The sequence below is a fragment of the Sparus aurata genome, chromosome 4 (genome assembly GCF_900880675.1).
Source record: "Sparus aurata chromosome 4, fSpaAur1.1, whole genome shotgun sequence".
Classification (NCBI taxonomy): domain Eukaryota; kingdom Metazoa; phylum Chordata; class Actinopteri; order Spariformes; family Sparidae; genus Sparus; species Sparus aurata.
Window position 1 is genome coordinate 14,954,843 of NC_044190.1, and position 14,513 is coordinate 14,969,355.

Here is a 14,513-nt window from a genome sequence, read left to right on the forward strand (position 1 = left end):
TTTATTTTTCTGCTACTTTACACTTCCTCTCCACTACATTTATTTGATAGCTTTAGTTAATAGTTCATAATTTACTTTGCGGATTCAGATTATTCTGTGTGTACAGGCTTATAATTGTGACGTGTTACCAATCAGATATTGCTGTGGGCAGGACATTGTGTGAGAGGATGCTGCATCAGAGCCAAAGTGGCACATTTGTACATTAGTTCATTTAATCTGCAATCTCTCAGAAAAATCCCTGATACTGATAATCTGAAAATGCTGAATATCGGTACTAATAATGCCCATACAACATTGTTAACAGGAAAAGTGAATGGGACTTTTGCCTGAATAGCTTTTACAGGTCTTAAATCTTAAATGTCTTTGTTAAAATGACGATGTTCAGAAAACATCATATGCCTTAGGTTTGAGTTATTCATCGGCCATTACTGACAGTTTTATAAATTCCTCACACATGTTTTTATGACATTCAGTAGTAGCAGGGTACTGTTGGTAACTCATGTTTAAGTCATTCATGATGCTTCACTTTACCTCTGTTTGTGGCTGAGCTCCAGAATCCTCTGCACATCCTTCTTGGCCACTGAGTCATCATTTTTCAGGGACTGAAAGAGAACAGGCGACACTATGTTTTTTCCAGGAAAGACACATTTTTGCATATTACATGAAACAAACAAACTCCAGGATGAGAAATATTTCAAAGAACCCACAACAGACAGGGGAAAGTCAACATGCTGAAAATGCTTTCCTTGAACTGTAAAGTCAATGTACTCAGGTTTTCGAAGTTGCAAATTCCTTCAAGCAACAGTCATAAGCTTTAGTGATATGCAAGTCATGAGGGAACTAAATGTACAAAACTGCAATGAACTGTCAAAAGTACCAGAATCATGACATAATTAAGGTGAATAGCTTAAAATTAGGCGGCAGAAGTAAAATGTTGGAGATACCCCAAAGAATCATATAGCCTATAACAATCTGGTGATCAGTGTCTTCTTAAAATCCTAACGATCCCAACAGATTGGGTTATGCCAGTGCCTAAGCATCTGCCTGATGGGTAATTATGGATTAGTCAGGTCTCTGATTGCCCTACAAGCCCTCGAAGATATTTTTATTTGTTATGAGCTGAACAGAAATTTCCCGACTTCTAAGAAAATGTAGACTCTAAGGGGGGAAACGGCTTCTCTTCAAATTGTGCTTGAAGGTAATATCTGTGCCAATTAACGCGGCATTTCCATAAACCCTGTTTTCTCCTGTCACAGAGAAGATGTTTCTCTTCCTCCCACAGTACCTCCCTTCACTTCATGTTCATTCATGTTGAAGAGTGAAACTAGTTAAAGGAGCCAACAGCAGCTCCTCACAAAAGAGGATGTATTCACTTCAGCTAAGCCAATGTTGAATTGAAATTGTGCAAAATAAAAGTTTGGGATTGCATATTATTAGCAGAAGGACATCAGTTCCTGTATTGTCTCTGGTGATATTCAATGATTTGTATCATCTGTCATAGAGCAACGACTCAAATGGCCAATTTTCTAATCCCTCCTGCATCATTGTCCAGAAAAAGGATGATAAAAGCCCAAGCTCGAAATGTTTACAGGTCTGAAAACAAGCCTGATGTCACAAAAAGTTTTACAGCTTGGATGAACCCAAGTTTCAGGTTTGGATGCCAAAAAATCTTCAGATACACCTTTTGGTCATTTTACAAAGTAAACTATAACAGATGCAGCCTCTTTAAACATCCTGTTCCTCCATGATAGGGCCCTAACCGGCCCGTGATGGGTCCGCGGACAGACCTGGTCGAGTTTGTGACTGGAATGAGATCCCCCATGATGATGTAGTGAACATGGTGGCGAAATGTTAAGTGCCTAAGCGCCATGTGGAAACCAGTTACAATGGTATATCTGTTCACCAGCAGGAGCAGTGATGATGGAAGCTTAAGCACACATTATTTTAAGTGTGTGAGAGAGTGTGATTCCCACACAGAGCATATTTAATGATTATCAGGTTTCCATACCATGAAGTCATCAATGGTATGTGTCCTCCTTTTGTTGTTTCAACAGTATTGCATGAAAGTGAAAGTAATATGGATGGGGAATTTATTATTTAACAGGAAGGAAAATCCACGTGGACAGCACTCGTATGAGCGGCTGACTTTATCTGCAGTAGTAACGGGACAAATCATCATAGTGTAAGAGCTGTTTTCTTGTTTGTTGTTGTAGTTATATACATGTAATTTCTCATGCTGTTGGATTAAGATGTCAGGTGCATGTGTGAAAACCTATTTTCTGCCACGGTGAAAATGTTATTTTTGAAAGGCTGACGGCAACAAATCTGGATTCAAGCAGAATATTTTGTTACGTAAAAACATGTTGCAGATCTTCAAAATCGTTACATCAATCGTTTTTTCAATACATTTTGATTTTGGACTTTTCAGTGCTCCGCGACCCTCACGGAAAAAGCGGAAAAGAAAACGGAACGGAACTTTTCAGTGCTCTGAAATTATTACAAATGTTCAAATCGCACAACTCGGAAGCAATCCTGCAAAATAAAACTTTTCCGTAAAGTGATGATGATATCAGTACGCCTTGAATGCTCCTAATCGTGGGATATCCCAAACTTAATAAATACTGCACATATGAACACAAAAATGCTTAGCAAGCTCAAGGTTGTAAGTAACATACCTACTGAAATCATTTTTTTTCCACAGTTCAATTTTTAGGTTTAATACATATCTGCAAACTTCATTCAATTCGAGTGTTGAAATGTATTGAAAAAATATTTTCATCTTATAAAATTGCTTGCGTCAGTCAATATTTGTTGCTGTTAAGTCTTTCAAAAAAAGAAAACACCAAACTTGGCCCATTGTTATGCATTGTAAATTTGCCATCAAGGCTTACAGTTTTACAGTGAATATGGGGATAATTTACAGATCCTATATTTTTCTGTCAGATCAAAATGAGCAAAATGATCCCTGGGTATTTCACATGTATCAATGTGCAATAATTATATTGTGTTTTTACTTCAAAAAGTGAGTAATAGGAGTTATTAAAAGAGTAAGTTGTACACAAGGATCTACTTAATTTGAACACTGACTAGCTTGTAAGGGATGGGTCTACAATCCTTAATGTGAAAATCCCCCCAGGCTACATGATCATGACATTGATTTTAAACAACTTAACAGCTACGTTTAACCGGTGTGCCAGTGTCACATGAGGTTATTTTTCAAAGTACAATCCAAATTGTTGCCGGAGCCCACAGTTAGGTGCAGGGCAAAAGAGACCCTGTTCTTGTACTAACTGCTTCAAAAGATCTCACCCGGGAGCGGCTGCCAAGAATAAATTCCCCATCACAGAAAGCTTAATTATGAGGGTTGCTGACCTCCACCTATGGGCAACTTGTTAAAACTATAAACACTTGCTCCATCAAGTCATTCCAGAAATATTAAATGCCTCCCCCTGTTGACTTTATTCTCTTTTAAAGTTGATGATTTTTATGTAGATGATGTTTTCCTCCCTGAAGAACAGATTTATTCCACAGCACACCATTCTAAATCTAACCCAACCTCTGTCCTGACCAGCGTGCTGGCACAGCGCCCAGGGCGAAGATAGATGCCAACCTAGCTAGCCTGGAGTGAAAAGACATCAAAGCCTGCCCTGGGGATGATGATAGCCAGGCTACATGAGCTTTTCCAAGAAGCATGGGACATCTCTTCCAAATGCACACAAATACAGGAAAAGTGTGCATATCAAACATTTAATTATTGATTTTCTGACAATTCTATTGGCTCACAGAAGTTGCCTGGAGCCTAAAAGACATCAGGACCCTGCAGAGAGGAAATCATCACTCAGAGTGCAGAAGACGCTGGCATCTGGCACCCAAGGTCTAAATGTCCAAGTGGGAGGCATGTTTGCAAGATCATTGTTTCATACGCTTAAGAAGAAAATACTAAATGATTAAAATATCTGAATGTATAATTGAGTTTCTGTTCATTTCTTGTCATTGCCAAGAGCTGTAATGAGGTTGACCTAAACTGACGAGTGGGAAGTGATGTGCCGAAGAGATAATTGTGTTTTGTGAAATGCTTGTAGAATTATAATATCTACAGTATAATAAGATACATTACCTGATAAAATGTTCAGGACCCGTTCCAACAGAAGAACCAACTGATACCTCCCTTTGCAACAGGGATAAGAATTCTCATTATCATCCACCTGAAGTCATCTTATAAACCCATTTTTTATCCTTACTTTATGCAAACTCACCCTGGCTGCAGGAGCTGGGCTGTATATTTTAGCATCTTTGTTTTTAGGCCAAATTTAATGAATGCAAGACACAAAAAGCATCCAAAGCAAAGTTTGGGTGTATACAAATAGATCACACAACAATACGTTGCATTTATGATTTAACTAAATCATCAGAAACCTGACTTGAAAGCTCATTGGAGCCCCAGGTTTGTTTAAGTTCTGGTTTGAAAACAGCTGTTACATGAGTACACATTTAGAGCCATTAATCAGTGAGGAATACAATTGAAGAAACAGTTTATTCCAGCTTGGCTTTCATTTCTGTAAATCAGGCCATAAGATATGAAAACACTTTTTTTCTGAAGTGACATTGTTAAAGACAGGTCAAACAGGGCAAGAAAGAGTAGTGGTCCAAACGTTTCAATGCATGTGACATGACAACATTTTTGTTGATTTATTTAATACTATTTATTGGTGACACTGAAAGCAACTAGACTCATATTGGTGGTAATTATCCTTCATTGCAATGATAAAACAAGAGACCACACAACTATGTATCACAGTTTAAAAGGTTGATCTCTAAGCTGTGATGTTTGCAACAGTTCAGGTTATAACTTGTACTTTTTTTTTTCTTCCAAATGTAGCCTGTTTGGGTGCAAGCCAATCACCAGAATAAATGTTTGTTTCTGATAAGCACGGATATGTTGTAACTTTACATCTGTTTATGTTGCAGATTGAGGTTTCTTTAGTTCATGACCTGGTTACGATTAGACTCAAAAACACTTGGTTTTAGATAAGGAGAATATTATGATTTGCCTACAAGTTCCTATTTTGGTCGCCACAAACATGGCTGGAAATTGTTCTGTGCTCTCCTTTAAAATATCCAGTGGTGTCACACTTGCTGAAACAACCAACCATCAAATGCATCATTAATGCGAACGTGATTTGACCAACATGATATTTAGCCCATGAAACTTGCATATGTGTAGTTATTATTATTAGAGACATTAACTGCAAACATTTTATCCTGACAACTGGGCTGATGATCTTTTGTGTGCCTAGAAGTTTGCATTCAAATGTGTAAGTGTCACAGGAATCATATGTACATTTCCACAATGTGTTTCAGAGGTGAAGGGGTTGGAAGTGTCGTGCCAGCTGACGACTGATTGAGATGGCATTTCAACATTAGTACGTTTAAAACTGCTCTGTTTACTTAAACGAGCTGTTGGGGTGTTTACCAGGCGTGTTTGTGAACCAGGTAAGCCAAAATATTAGAGACGCACCTATCGATCAGCAACCGATCGCAATCGGCCGATAATGCCCCTATCGGTTTTGATCGGAGTTCTCAAAATAGATCACATCAGGCCGATCAGATGACTTTAAGTATAAAGACAGTGCATTAACTGCATGCAGGGAGGGAATTTCATGGACGCCATTGCCCTGCACTTTGGCCTTGATGCCCCGTGAAAAAAAACTCACCGTACGGCCACAGTGGCCTCTGTGCCCCTGGCCCGGCCCCGGTCAGCGTAGCGAGCTTGCCCTGAATTACAGCCACCTGAGTGCACAGTAGTCACTCACAGTAACTTCAGTGAGTCCGCGGTTCGCGCAGGTGGAGTCTCATCATCACGATGATCTCACGTGAAAGCCTCTCAAACAGCAGCAGCGCCTCAAAACAGAAGAACGAAACTTACAGCACAGCGAGCGAGCGCAGCCAGTTTGACATGATACGTAACTGACTTATGTGGTAGGATTTAGTCCGGTAAAGTTGGAAATATATTCACAGATTCGAACTTCCCGGATCAATAACTCATAAGTGAAACCTTGTTAAAACACAAATGACGGGTCTTTTCTACCGTAGTGAGGAAGACAACGAGCTACAACCATATGTTAATCAAAACGAGCGTCTGGACATTAACTCTGGTCTGTATGATCAGCCAGCTGTGAGACGAGGGCGCAGGGACCGTCTACAAAGTGCAACACTGAAAAGAGAAACTACAAAAAATTCAATAACTTCACTATTATTCAGAGTGTAGTGTCACCAAAATCCCTCCACACATCAGTGGTCTCCTGCTGGTTATTCTAAATGTTTTTGTTTGGATGTGCTTTGCCATAATTTTGGGGAATTTCTATTGGGAGAAATATTCAATAACACTAATATTCAGTGAGGTGTCACAAAACCCACCTCACCCTAACCCTATACTTAACAAAAACTACTTTCTAATGTAACTTTAACTTGATTTTGGTATAAAAAAAATTGTTTTAATACACAATCCATGTCTTATTATAAATTAGGATGTTATGGTATCAGTCTGAAAGGTAAATCAACACATTTTACTCAGTGGCCTTTGTGCCCTGTCATGTGACCTTGGTGCCCCTGAAAAAAAAAGTGAAGGCCAAATGGACTTGCCCCTAAAATGACAAAATTCCCACCCTGACTGCATGCATTCCCACTAGTAAGCTACAGTTACTCTATGTAAGCTGAGTCCAAGTTGTCTCTAAGAGACTCTCTAGAGTGTGAAATATTGCACATTGCCTCAGTCTGCAATAAAACGGTGGTCAATTCATGATACTTTCTCATCTCCTAATTTTTATACTTAATAATACAATGTCAATGTTGTGTAAGAAGAATCATTAATTAAATATATTAAAGTTACACAAGACAACAATATAGAAGAATTTATGGATTTGACGCTGTGATCGGTGATCGGCAATATCGGGATCGGCAGATACTGCTTTTGGTGATCGGTGATCGGCCCCAAAAATACTGATCGGTGCATCTCTACAAAATATGGTAGTAATTTGGTGAAAATGAACCCCAAGTTGTAATATCTTGAAGTTTTCCATCAAGGGGTATTGATAATTACAGTAAAAGGCTTTGAACATTAGATGGAGCCGTGTTAAATCTTTGTGAATTGATAGTCCTGTCAATATTTCCTATTTCATCCTCCCTCTCATCTTCTCTGAAGCTCTTTGCATCCGCTGCTTCCATTAGCGCTTAAAAAAGTTCGCTCACTACAAGGCTAATTGATCTGCTTTTCCGTCTCTGCATTACTTATTCAGCAGCTGCATTTCCAGTAACACGTCACATACATAACAATGGGTGGGCTCACTAAATTGAAAAACATTTGTACATTAATATTTTAACAACAGCCAGTTGTTGTACAGGAGACTGATTGAAAACTAAGTGAAAGGAGTCATGTGCTTCCCAGTCATCAGATAATGGCTGCAAGTAGAGGCTGGGAAATTACCTCTGGCCCAGAACTCACGCCCAACTAAGCCTCCTAACATTGCTGTATCTCTCACAAAGAGGCAGTAAAACTCCAACCTGAAGGTTGCCTTTTATGCTGTCCAGCTCCTTTGATGTCTTGGAGAGCTGGTGCAGGATGCTGCTCCGTTCACTGAAGACTTCCTTTAGCTTCTTTTCCAGCCCATCGTAGCTTTGTCTGTGGAGAGAATGAGAGTGAGATTTCACTATCAAATGTCTGCCAGCGACGGCAAGAATTCACCCCTTTATTGGCACCCTTGGGAGAAAGAGGTGTTTTAAACTGGATTAAGAGCACCACCGTTAAAGCTACAGGGAAGAGCAATAGGGGAGAAAACTAATATCTACTCAGCACAGTCCCTGGATGAATAAAAGACAGAAATAAAATAAAAAAATTCTGTTCCTTTCAATCAACCAATTTAGTGAAGGCTCGTTTTACAGAGATAGGTCTTTTGACCAGAGGTATGCCCCTGCATCTCCATTTAAATATTCATGTAGTCCACCCAATTATTAAGAGAAAAATCTACAGGGCACATTTGTCAAATCCTGTTTTTCTCTGAACTCTTATTGAATGGCACTGCAGACACATTCTTGCAATTTATTACTGAGCTTTTCAGAGGCAAATGTCACTTTGCAGCATGGTTGCATGAACTATAGCCATTATAAAGATTTTCTATTTTCATTCTGAATGACACAATGTAATCCCGCAGAGTGATGTACTGAAGAGCTGGGCACAAAGAGGATCTGAGTAAAAAGAAAAGCAGTTAAGGTATTATAAGTGGACCAACACAAAGGGAATAAAAGCTCACGTTTGACATTAGGTGGCTCCCCAGATATCCCCATTTCCTTTTAACCTTTTGAATCAACATGATCACACATACAAGAGTAACAAAGTAACACATGGTTCCCCTCACTGCCTGACACAAATCAATTTTTTCATTAATCTCACATCCTGGTTTGGTGACTCAAGGATAGCAGCATCTCCGCTGGGATGTGTTTAAAATAAAATAAATCTTTATGAAAAAGCCTCGGGCCATAATTCTTCCTAAAGCACCTACATTAGTTTGCTCTCTCTTGGAATATTCCAATTATAATCTTTAAAAAAAAAATGATCTACTGTTCTCTCAGGGAGCCACACAGACTTCATGTACAAGAGTCATCATGTAAAAGAGCTTGAATCAAGTTGTGTAACTGGGAGAGGCGTTTTTATCAGCAAAAGGGGTTTATTAGGTTAACAGGCCCTCACTGCAGGTCACATCCTCACTGACCCCTGTTTAATTTTGCTTTGCAACAAGGCAATGTAGAGGAAAAGGATTTTAAGACAAAATAGTTCTTTCGGAATAACAGACCAAGAGTTGCACATAGAATAAACCAATTTCACTCTTCAACAGGCATCATCCTCTTATACGTGAATTAATTTGAGAATTATGTATTGATGTGAATAATGTAGGGGCTGCAGAGTATGACTGGATCAAGTTGTATTAGATTTCAATTGACATGCATCCTATCTACGAAGACTCCTTAGTTGGAAAAGTTTATTCAGAATACAGTTTTAAAATAAAATGTATGTAAAATACTTTGGTTAAGGTGTTTTATGTCTATATTGATTGCTTTCATGTATTTATTTTACAGACCGGGTTGATTAAGAAGTTAACCAAACTGACGTTTAAATGATGAATTATGAATGAATAAAAAACAAACTAGCAAACACCAAAGCAGCTTGATAAAGGGATATAACACTATTACTCCACAACCAAATTTTAACAAGATCAAAATTAATCTCCCTTCTACTTCCTTATGTAAACAGAAACGACAGCAGCAGCTTCAAGCAAAGCATATGCACTCACTTGCGGTTAGTTGCAAAATCTCTCACTTACATCCAAATTTACGTGAAACCCTTTTCACAGGAGAATCTGATCTGACCCTTTCTCACTTGCTACTGTAGATCCAAAAAAAAATGTATAAACAAATAAATAAGTAAATACTGAAATGCCCATGGATGGGTGCCACGTTATTCTGAATCCATGGCTCCGTTTCAGCCTGGGCCCCCATCCAAAAACCCTGCAAAGCCCATGTCATGGATCCCATCAGCAGATCATACACAATAACACATAAATCAGTGATAGAAAAGCAACACCTGTGAAATAAATAAATAACACGGCATACTGAATCCCACACATGACTTGCCAACATATGGCATCGGCGGGAAATTTATAGTGGGTTCATGCAACGGGTTGAGAGATTCCTCCCCGTCAGCCATATTATTCATTACCCAGTGGAAAAGGCCCTTGGGTATCTGTGCAATGAATAGGATCCATATTTTGAGCCCCACTGACACAGAAACATGTATATCACAAGGTTCTTAGATAAAGCTTGGACTTTTTCTTCCCGGTCCACAATAAATTACTCATTACAACAAACAAATCGTAACAGCTGCGTGATTGCACCATGACCTCCTAAGTGTCTAGTGTTCTAGCAGCCTCCTCCCAAACAAAAGATCCTTCTTTTTTAAGACAGAGGAGTGTGATAATGAGGCGCAGAATGCCTGACAAAAAAGGCTATGATCAGGGATGGCACCACCAGGCTCATGGCCATAAAGCAGTGGTGATTAGATAATGAAATCTTTCATTTCAGACATCTGCAGTTTGAAAATGAATCCCTGGCTTCATAAAATTCCTCAAAACCACAGAGACTGAGGTGGAGGAGGCGTCATTCTTTGGATCCGATTATTGAGGACAAATATTTCTTCACCCTTGGAGTCACAGCAGGTCTTGGGAGTTATATGAGGCTGACCCTGCAGTGTGAAATAGAACTGAGGCTAAAGGAAATGCCACTGAACACTATAGTCAACATCCAAGCAATTGCTCAATAAAGGCAGCCAAGGCCTTTCAGAAAAGTTGCAGGAGCTCGTGGGCAACTCTTGACAAATGCCAGCCTGTAAAAAAACGGTTACATAAAGTGTACATAGGGTAAGATACAAGTGCAGCCTCTCTGGACACCCTTTAGAACACATTAAAAAGCAATTGATGTTTGTTTCCATTGAAGCATACTGTATGTTCACCCAGCATGTTATCACTCTCAACTTGTCAACTACAGGAGCTTTGGTCAGCTGTGCTAAGCTTTAAACTATGTCACTGCAGGCACCCTGCCAGTGTCACCTTTGCACATGCAGGTGTGCATCATGAAACCTTATTTTGAAAATGATTTGCAGTCATTGGTGACAGACAAATTACATTTTTTATCATGTTTGATTTGTGCAACGAATTACACACGATGTCTGTCAATTTAAAAGATGCTTTTGAAAAACTCTGACCTCATCGATTTTCAAAAAGTGTAAAACTGCACCAACATGGCCGACAACTACACTGAAAAAGCAAGCTAGCTGATGAAATCTCACCAAACCCTTGTAGAGCCAGTCCCTTATTACAAGACAACATCACTTATACATCTGTTGGGTATGTAACCTTTCTAATTATATACTTTCACAGTCTTGTACTTGATTAGTTCTAAGACAAACTGCATCTTTTTTCAGTTGAAAAAAAACATCAACAATTGGAAAAAAAAACATAGTATGCGTAATTCATGGCACAATTCAACTACCCTATATATATTTTTTAGGGGCAAGATGTAACTTTGGAGGATAAAATTCAAACTCAGAATTTTACAATATTAATGAGGTAATGATACAAACTCAGAAATATCTTTTTTTATATATCTATTTTTTTCACAACTGAATAAAAAAGCTGTTCTCAGAGGAAAATAAGGTCCCCAAGGCACTGTTTGAAGCTAGAGAGGTGGTGGCAGGGTCCGCCAAATCAAAGTATGTGGTACCAAATTGTGTCCTTTTTTCAATGAGAGTTTATTTATTAAGTTTGTTTAAGCATAATAATCTCAGTCAATAAAGATCTTTCCACCCTATGATTAAAATTTCTTCCCCAAAACTACATAGTGCACCTTTAAGGTCCCATGGACGTCCTCTGGAAAGGACGGGACTTCACTTCTCTATATGCAGCAACGGGTTAGACTTTAAAAAAAAAAAAAAAAAAAAAAAAAATCAAATATTATGAGTTTCTGACTGTTAACTTGTGAAACTGTCGGGAGTTCTGGCCAGAGTAAGGCACAAAAACTACGTAGTTAGTTAAATAAAATATCCTAGTTTGACTTCAAATAGGTATATAAGCCCAGTTATGTAAACTATGTAGCTTACATGAAAAACATGTCAACTCTTACAGCTCTCTTGGGTGGAAGACCTTTGTCTGACCTACCCAACAACCTTCCAACATGGACTTTTCACATTCTTTATACCACTACAATTGAGGGGAACCTCCAGAAAGTATGCAACAGCGGTACTGTTGTCTCATTTTGAAGGGTTGGGTAACAGACAAATCTGCTGAATTTAAAGCACTGGAAGTGAAAACAGGCTGTGTTCGCCACATCACTGGTAGTTTGCATTTATAGCCTCTAATGAACTTGTTGACAGAAAGGCGATATCAACAAAGACTGATAAGTTTTATGACATAGCTCATTACCATATCGTGAGTCAGACCACGATATCATGGTTAAATGGGCAAAATATAGTGAAATCAGACAGCTTAAATGTTAATCTTGTTTGGGCAGGTTTCATTTTGCAAACACACAACTTTTTCACACTGACATGATCATATGTATTTCCCCAAATAACACTGTAATATGTCAAAAAGCTAGAAAAACATAATAACAACCTGGTAGGTAACATTAGTAGCTTGAAGTTTAAGGTGCAGTCAGAGCAAAGAGCAACCCATAATAATGTGTTGGCAGTATTCCTCCATCTCAACACCCAAAGACCAATTGTCTGATGTACCCTGTTGTAAACTGAATGCGTTGCTGTATCTACATCCTTTTCTCATTTTTATTTATTCATGCATTTTTTCTATCCCTTACTTGCTTTATCATACTTGTTATTTGGTGTTTGGGAGTGGTTTCAGCTGGGGATCATTCCTCTGCTTCTGTTGTTTGTCTTGTTGATGTTGAAAATAAAAATAAAATACAAATAAAAACTGAGTTGATAACCATCACAAAAAGATGCTCCATGTTTGTAGAGGCCAGTAAAACTTAATACAAGGACACTGAGGATATCATGCACCATCTTCTGCTCAGCAATTAGCTGCGTTTAAATAATCATAGGGGAGCTAGCATGGTGTTAAAGCAGGTTGAGTAATCCGATGTCTCCCCCTCCCAAACATGAACTCTCGCTGCTATTTTTGGAAAAAAAAAAATTGCAGGAGATGGTCGGTGGTTCAGACAAGGACAAATTAAAGGATTCCCCTGGGCTCGGTATCTTTGGAGGCCTCTCTACTACCAGACCTGTTATTTATAATTCCCACCCACATTTGAAATCTGAGCACTATCAATCATTCGTTTCACACCTCAGCTACACACATTATCCGATGACAGTAACGAATGCACGGCCAAGAATCTGTCATTTTTTACATAACTGAATTTGATCTTGGAAAATTTTTTTCTCCAACCTGAGTGAGAAACTGCCTCTCTGACATCTCTATCTTATTTGGCTTTGTGCTTTGTAGACTTATTACTGAAACATCTATCACCCAAAACTACAAACAATTTACCAAAATCTGTAACTCAACTTTTAGCAAAATAAGATTTGGAGCTGTCACGTCTGTACCTCCCTTTTAATGTGTTTATTTAATAGGGATGCAACGGTACAGTTTTCCCATGGTTCGGTATGCATCACGGTTTTTTGGGCCACGGTAACGGTATGGTTTCAATATCTTAATATAAAACTACTCAGACTAGCAAAGGCAATATTGCATTGTAAAAATAATTGCACAATCCTTTGTGCATTGTCTGTGGAAATTTGGATATTTGCTCTCTCTAGCTTCCATTCAGTAACTGCATGCACTAGTTCTTCAGCCAGGTGTTCACTTGTGTGGCTCTCATACAGTGGATGAGTCTGCAGCACAAAGCCCGTCATTTCCCAATCAAGTATCAAGGTTCTCCCCAGAAGTTTTTTAGTGTAGTGGCGCACCATCAGCCGGGGGGAGGGGGGGAAGAGACGGTCGTTATCGCCATCAGCGGGGGTGACGAACAGACGCTCGTCACCGTCAGCCGGGGGGCGCTTTTTTTACGAGAAGACCGCGGCAGCCCACAAACACCGCTATAAAGCAGCTAACATTGAAAATGAGCTAGCAGTATAGCAGCACAGCGCCGCTGTTCACGGGAGGTCCAGCTATCGGTGGAGAGAGCAACGTAGGGTGCTTGCCTCAGTTCGTTTTCAATATCCCCCCGGCATACTTCATAAAGTTCTGGGATCACTTTACTACTAAAATGGGTGCGGGAGGGTGAGCCTAAACAATGTGCTGCTCTCATGCCTCTGCTCCTGAGGGGATCACACAGCATGCGCGGCTGCACAGAGTTTTGAAAAAGTTTTTTGACCGGGAAACGTACCGAAAATGCCGTTGTTTGCCGTTGTGCATTGAACCGAACAGGGCGTATTGAACGGTTCGGTAAAATACCGAATATTGTTGCATCCCTATTATTTAAGTGTATTCGATTTAGAGCATCCTCCTAATTGCTCATTTGTCGGCATCAATTAAAGCAACCTTTACTTACCAAGTGATAGCACCTTAAATAAAGTATAAGTCTGGATAAATAAGCACTACTTGAAAAGGTCAGTTTGGGCCACACAACTCTGTTTCACCTCGAAGTTTACTCCAAAGTGCCACTGGGATGCCTGCCGGCTTTCTTCTGCCCCTGGGGTTATGTGTTGTCCCCTGTCAATTTAAGTTCCCGAGTCACTGAATGCAGCACACGGATAAAGAGATCCCTTTGGCCCACCGCTGCCAAAAAATAATCTTGAAAAAAAAAAGGAAAAAACTTGCAGCAACATGTAGTCTGATCCCTCAGGTTTTACTTTGTCAATGAAAGCAGAAAGTTAGCCGACAGTGTTTAAGGGGTTGAACTTCACCTGTTATAATGAAACTTCAGGGAGACACTTTAACTAATAGAGGTCATCG

General features: G+C 39.3%; 1 protein-coding gene across 1 annotated transcript in view; it reads right to left on the reverse strand.

The window, feature by feature from the left end:
• The window catches only part of luzp2 (leucine zipper protein 2), a 172,664-nt gene that overhangs the window by 74,006 nt on the left and 84,145 nt on the right, over positions 1–14,513 (reverse strand). Inside the window, exons 2-3 of the mRNA XM_030414425.1 lie at positions 7,561–7,678; positions 532–602 (exon numbers count right to left, since the gene is read on the reverse strand). Of these exons, the coding sequence (XP_030270285.1) occupies positions 532–602; positions 7,561–7,678 (189 nt within the window). The remainder of the gene's footprint in view (positions 1–531; positions 603–7,560; positions 7,679–14,513) is intronic.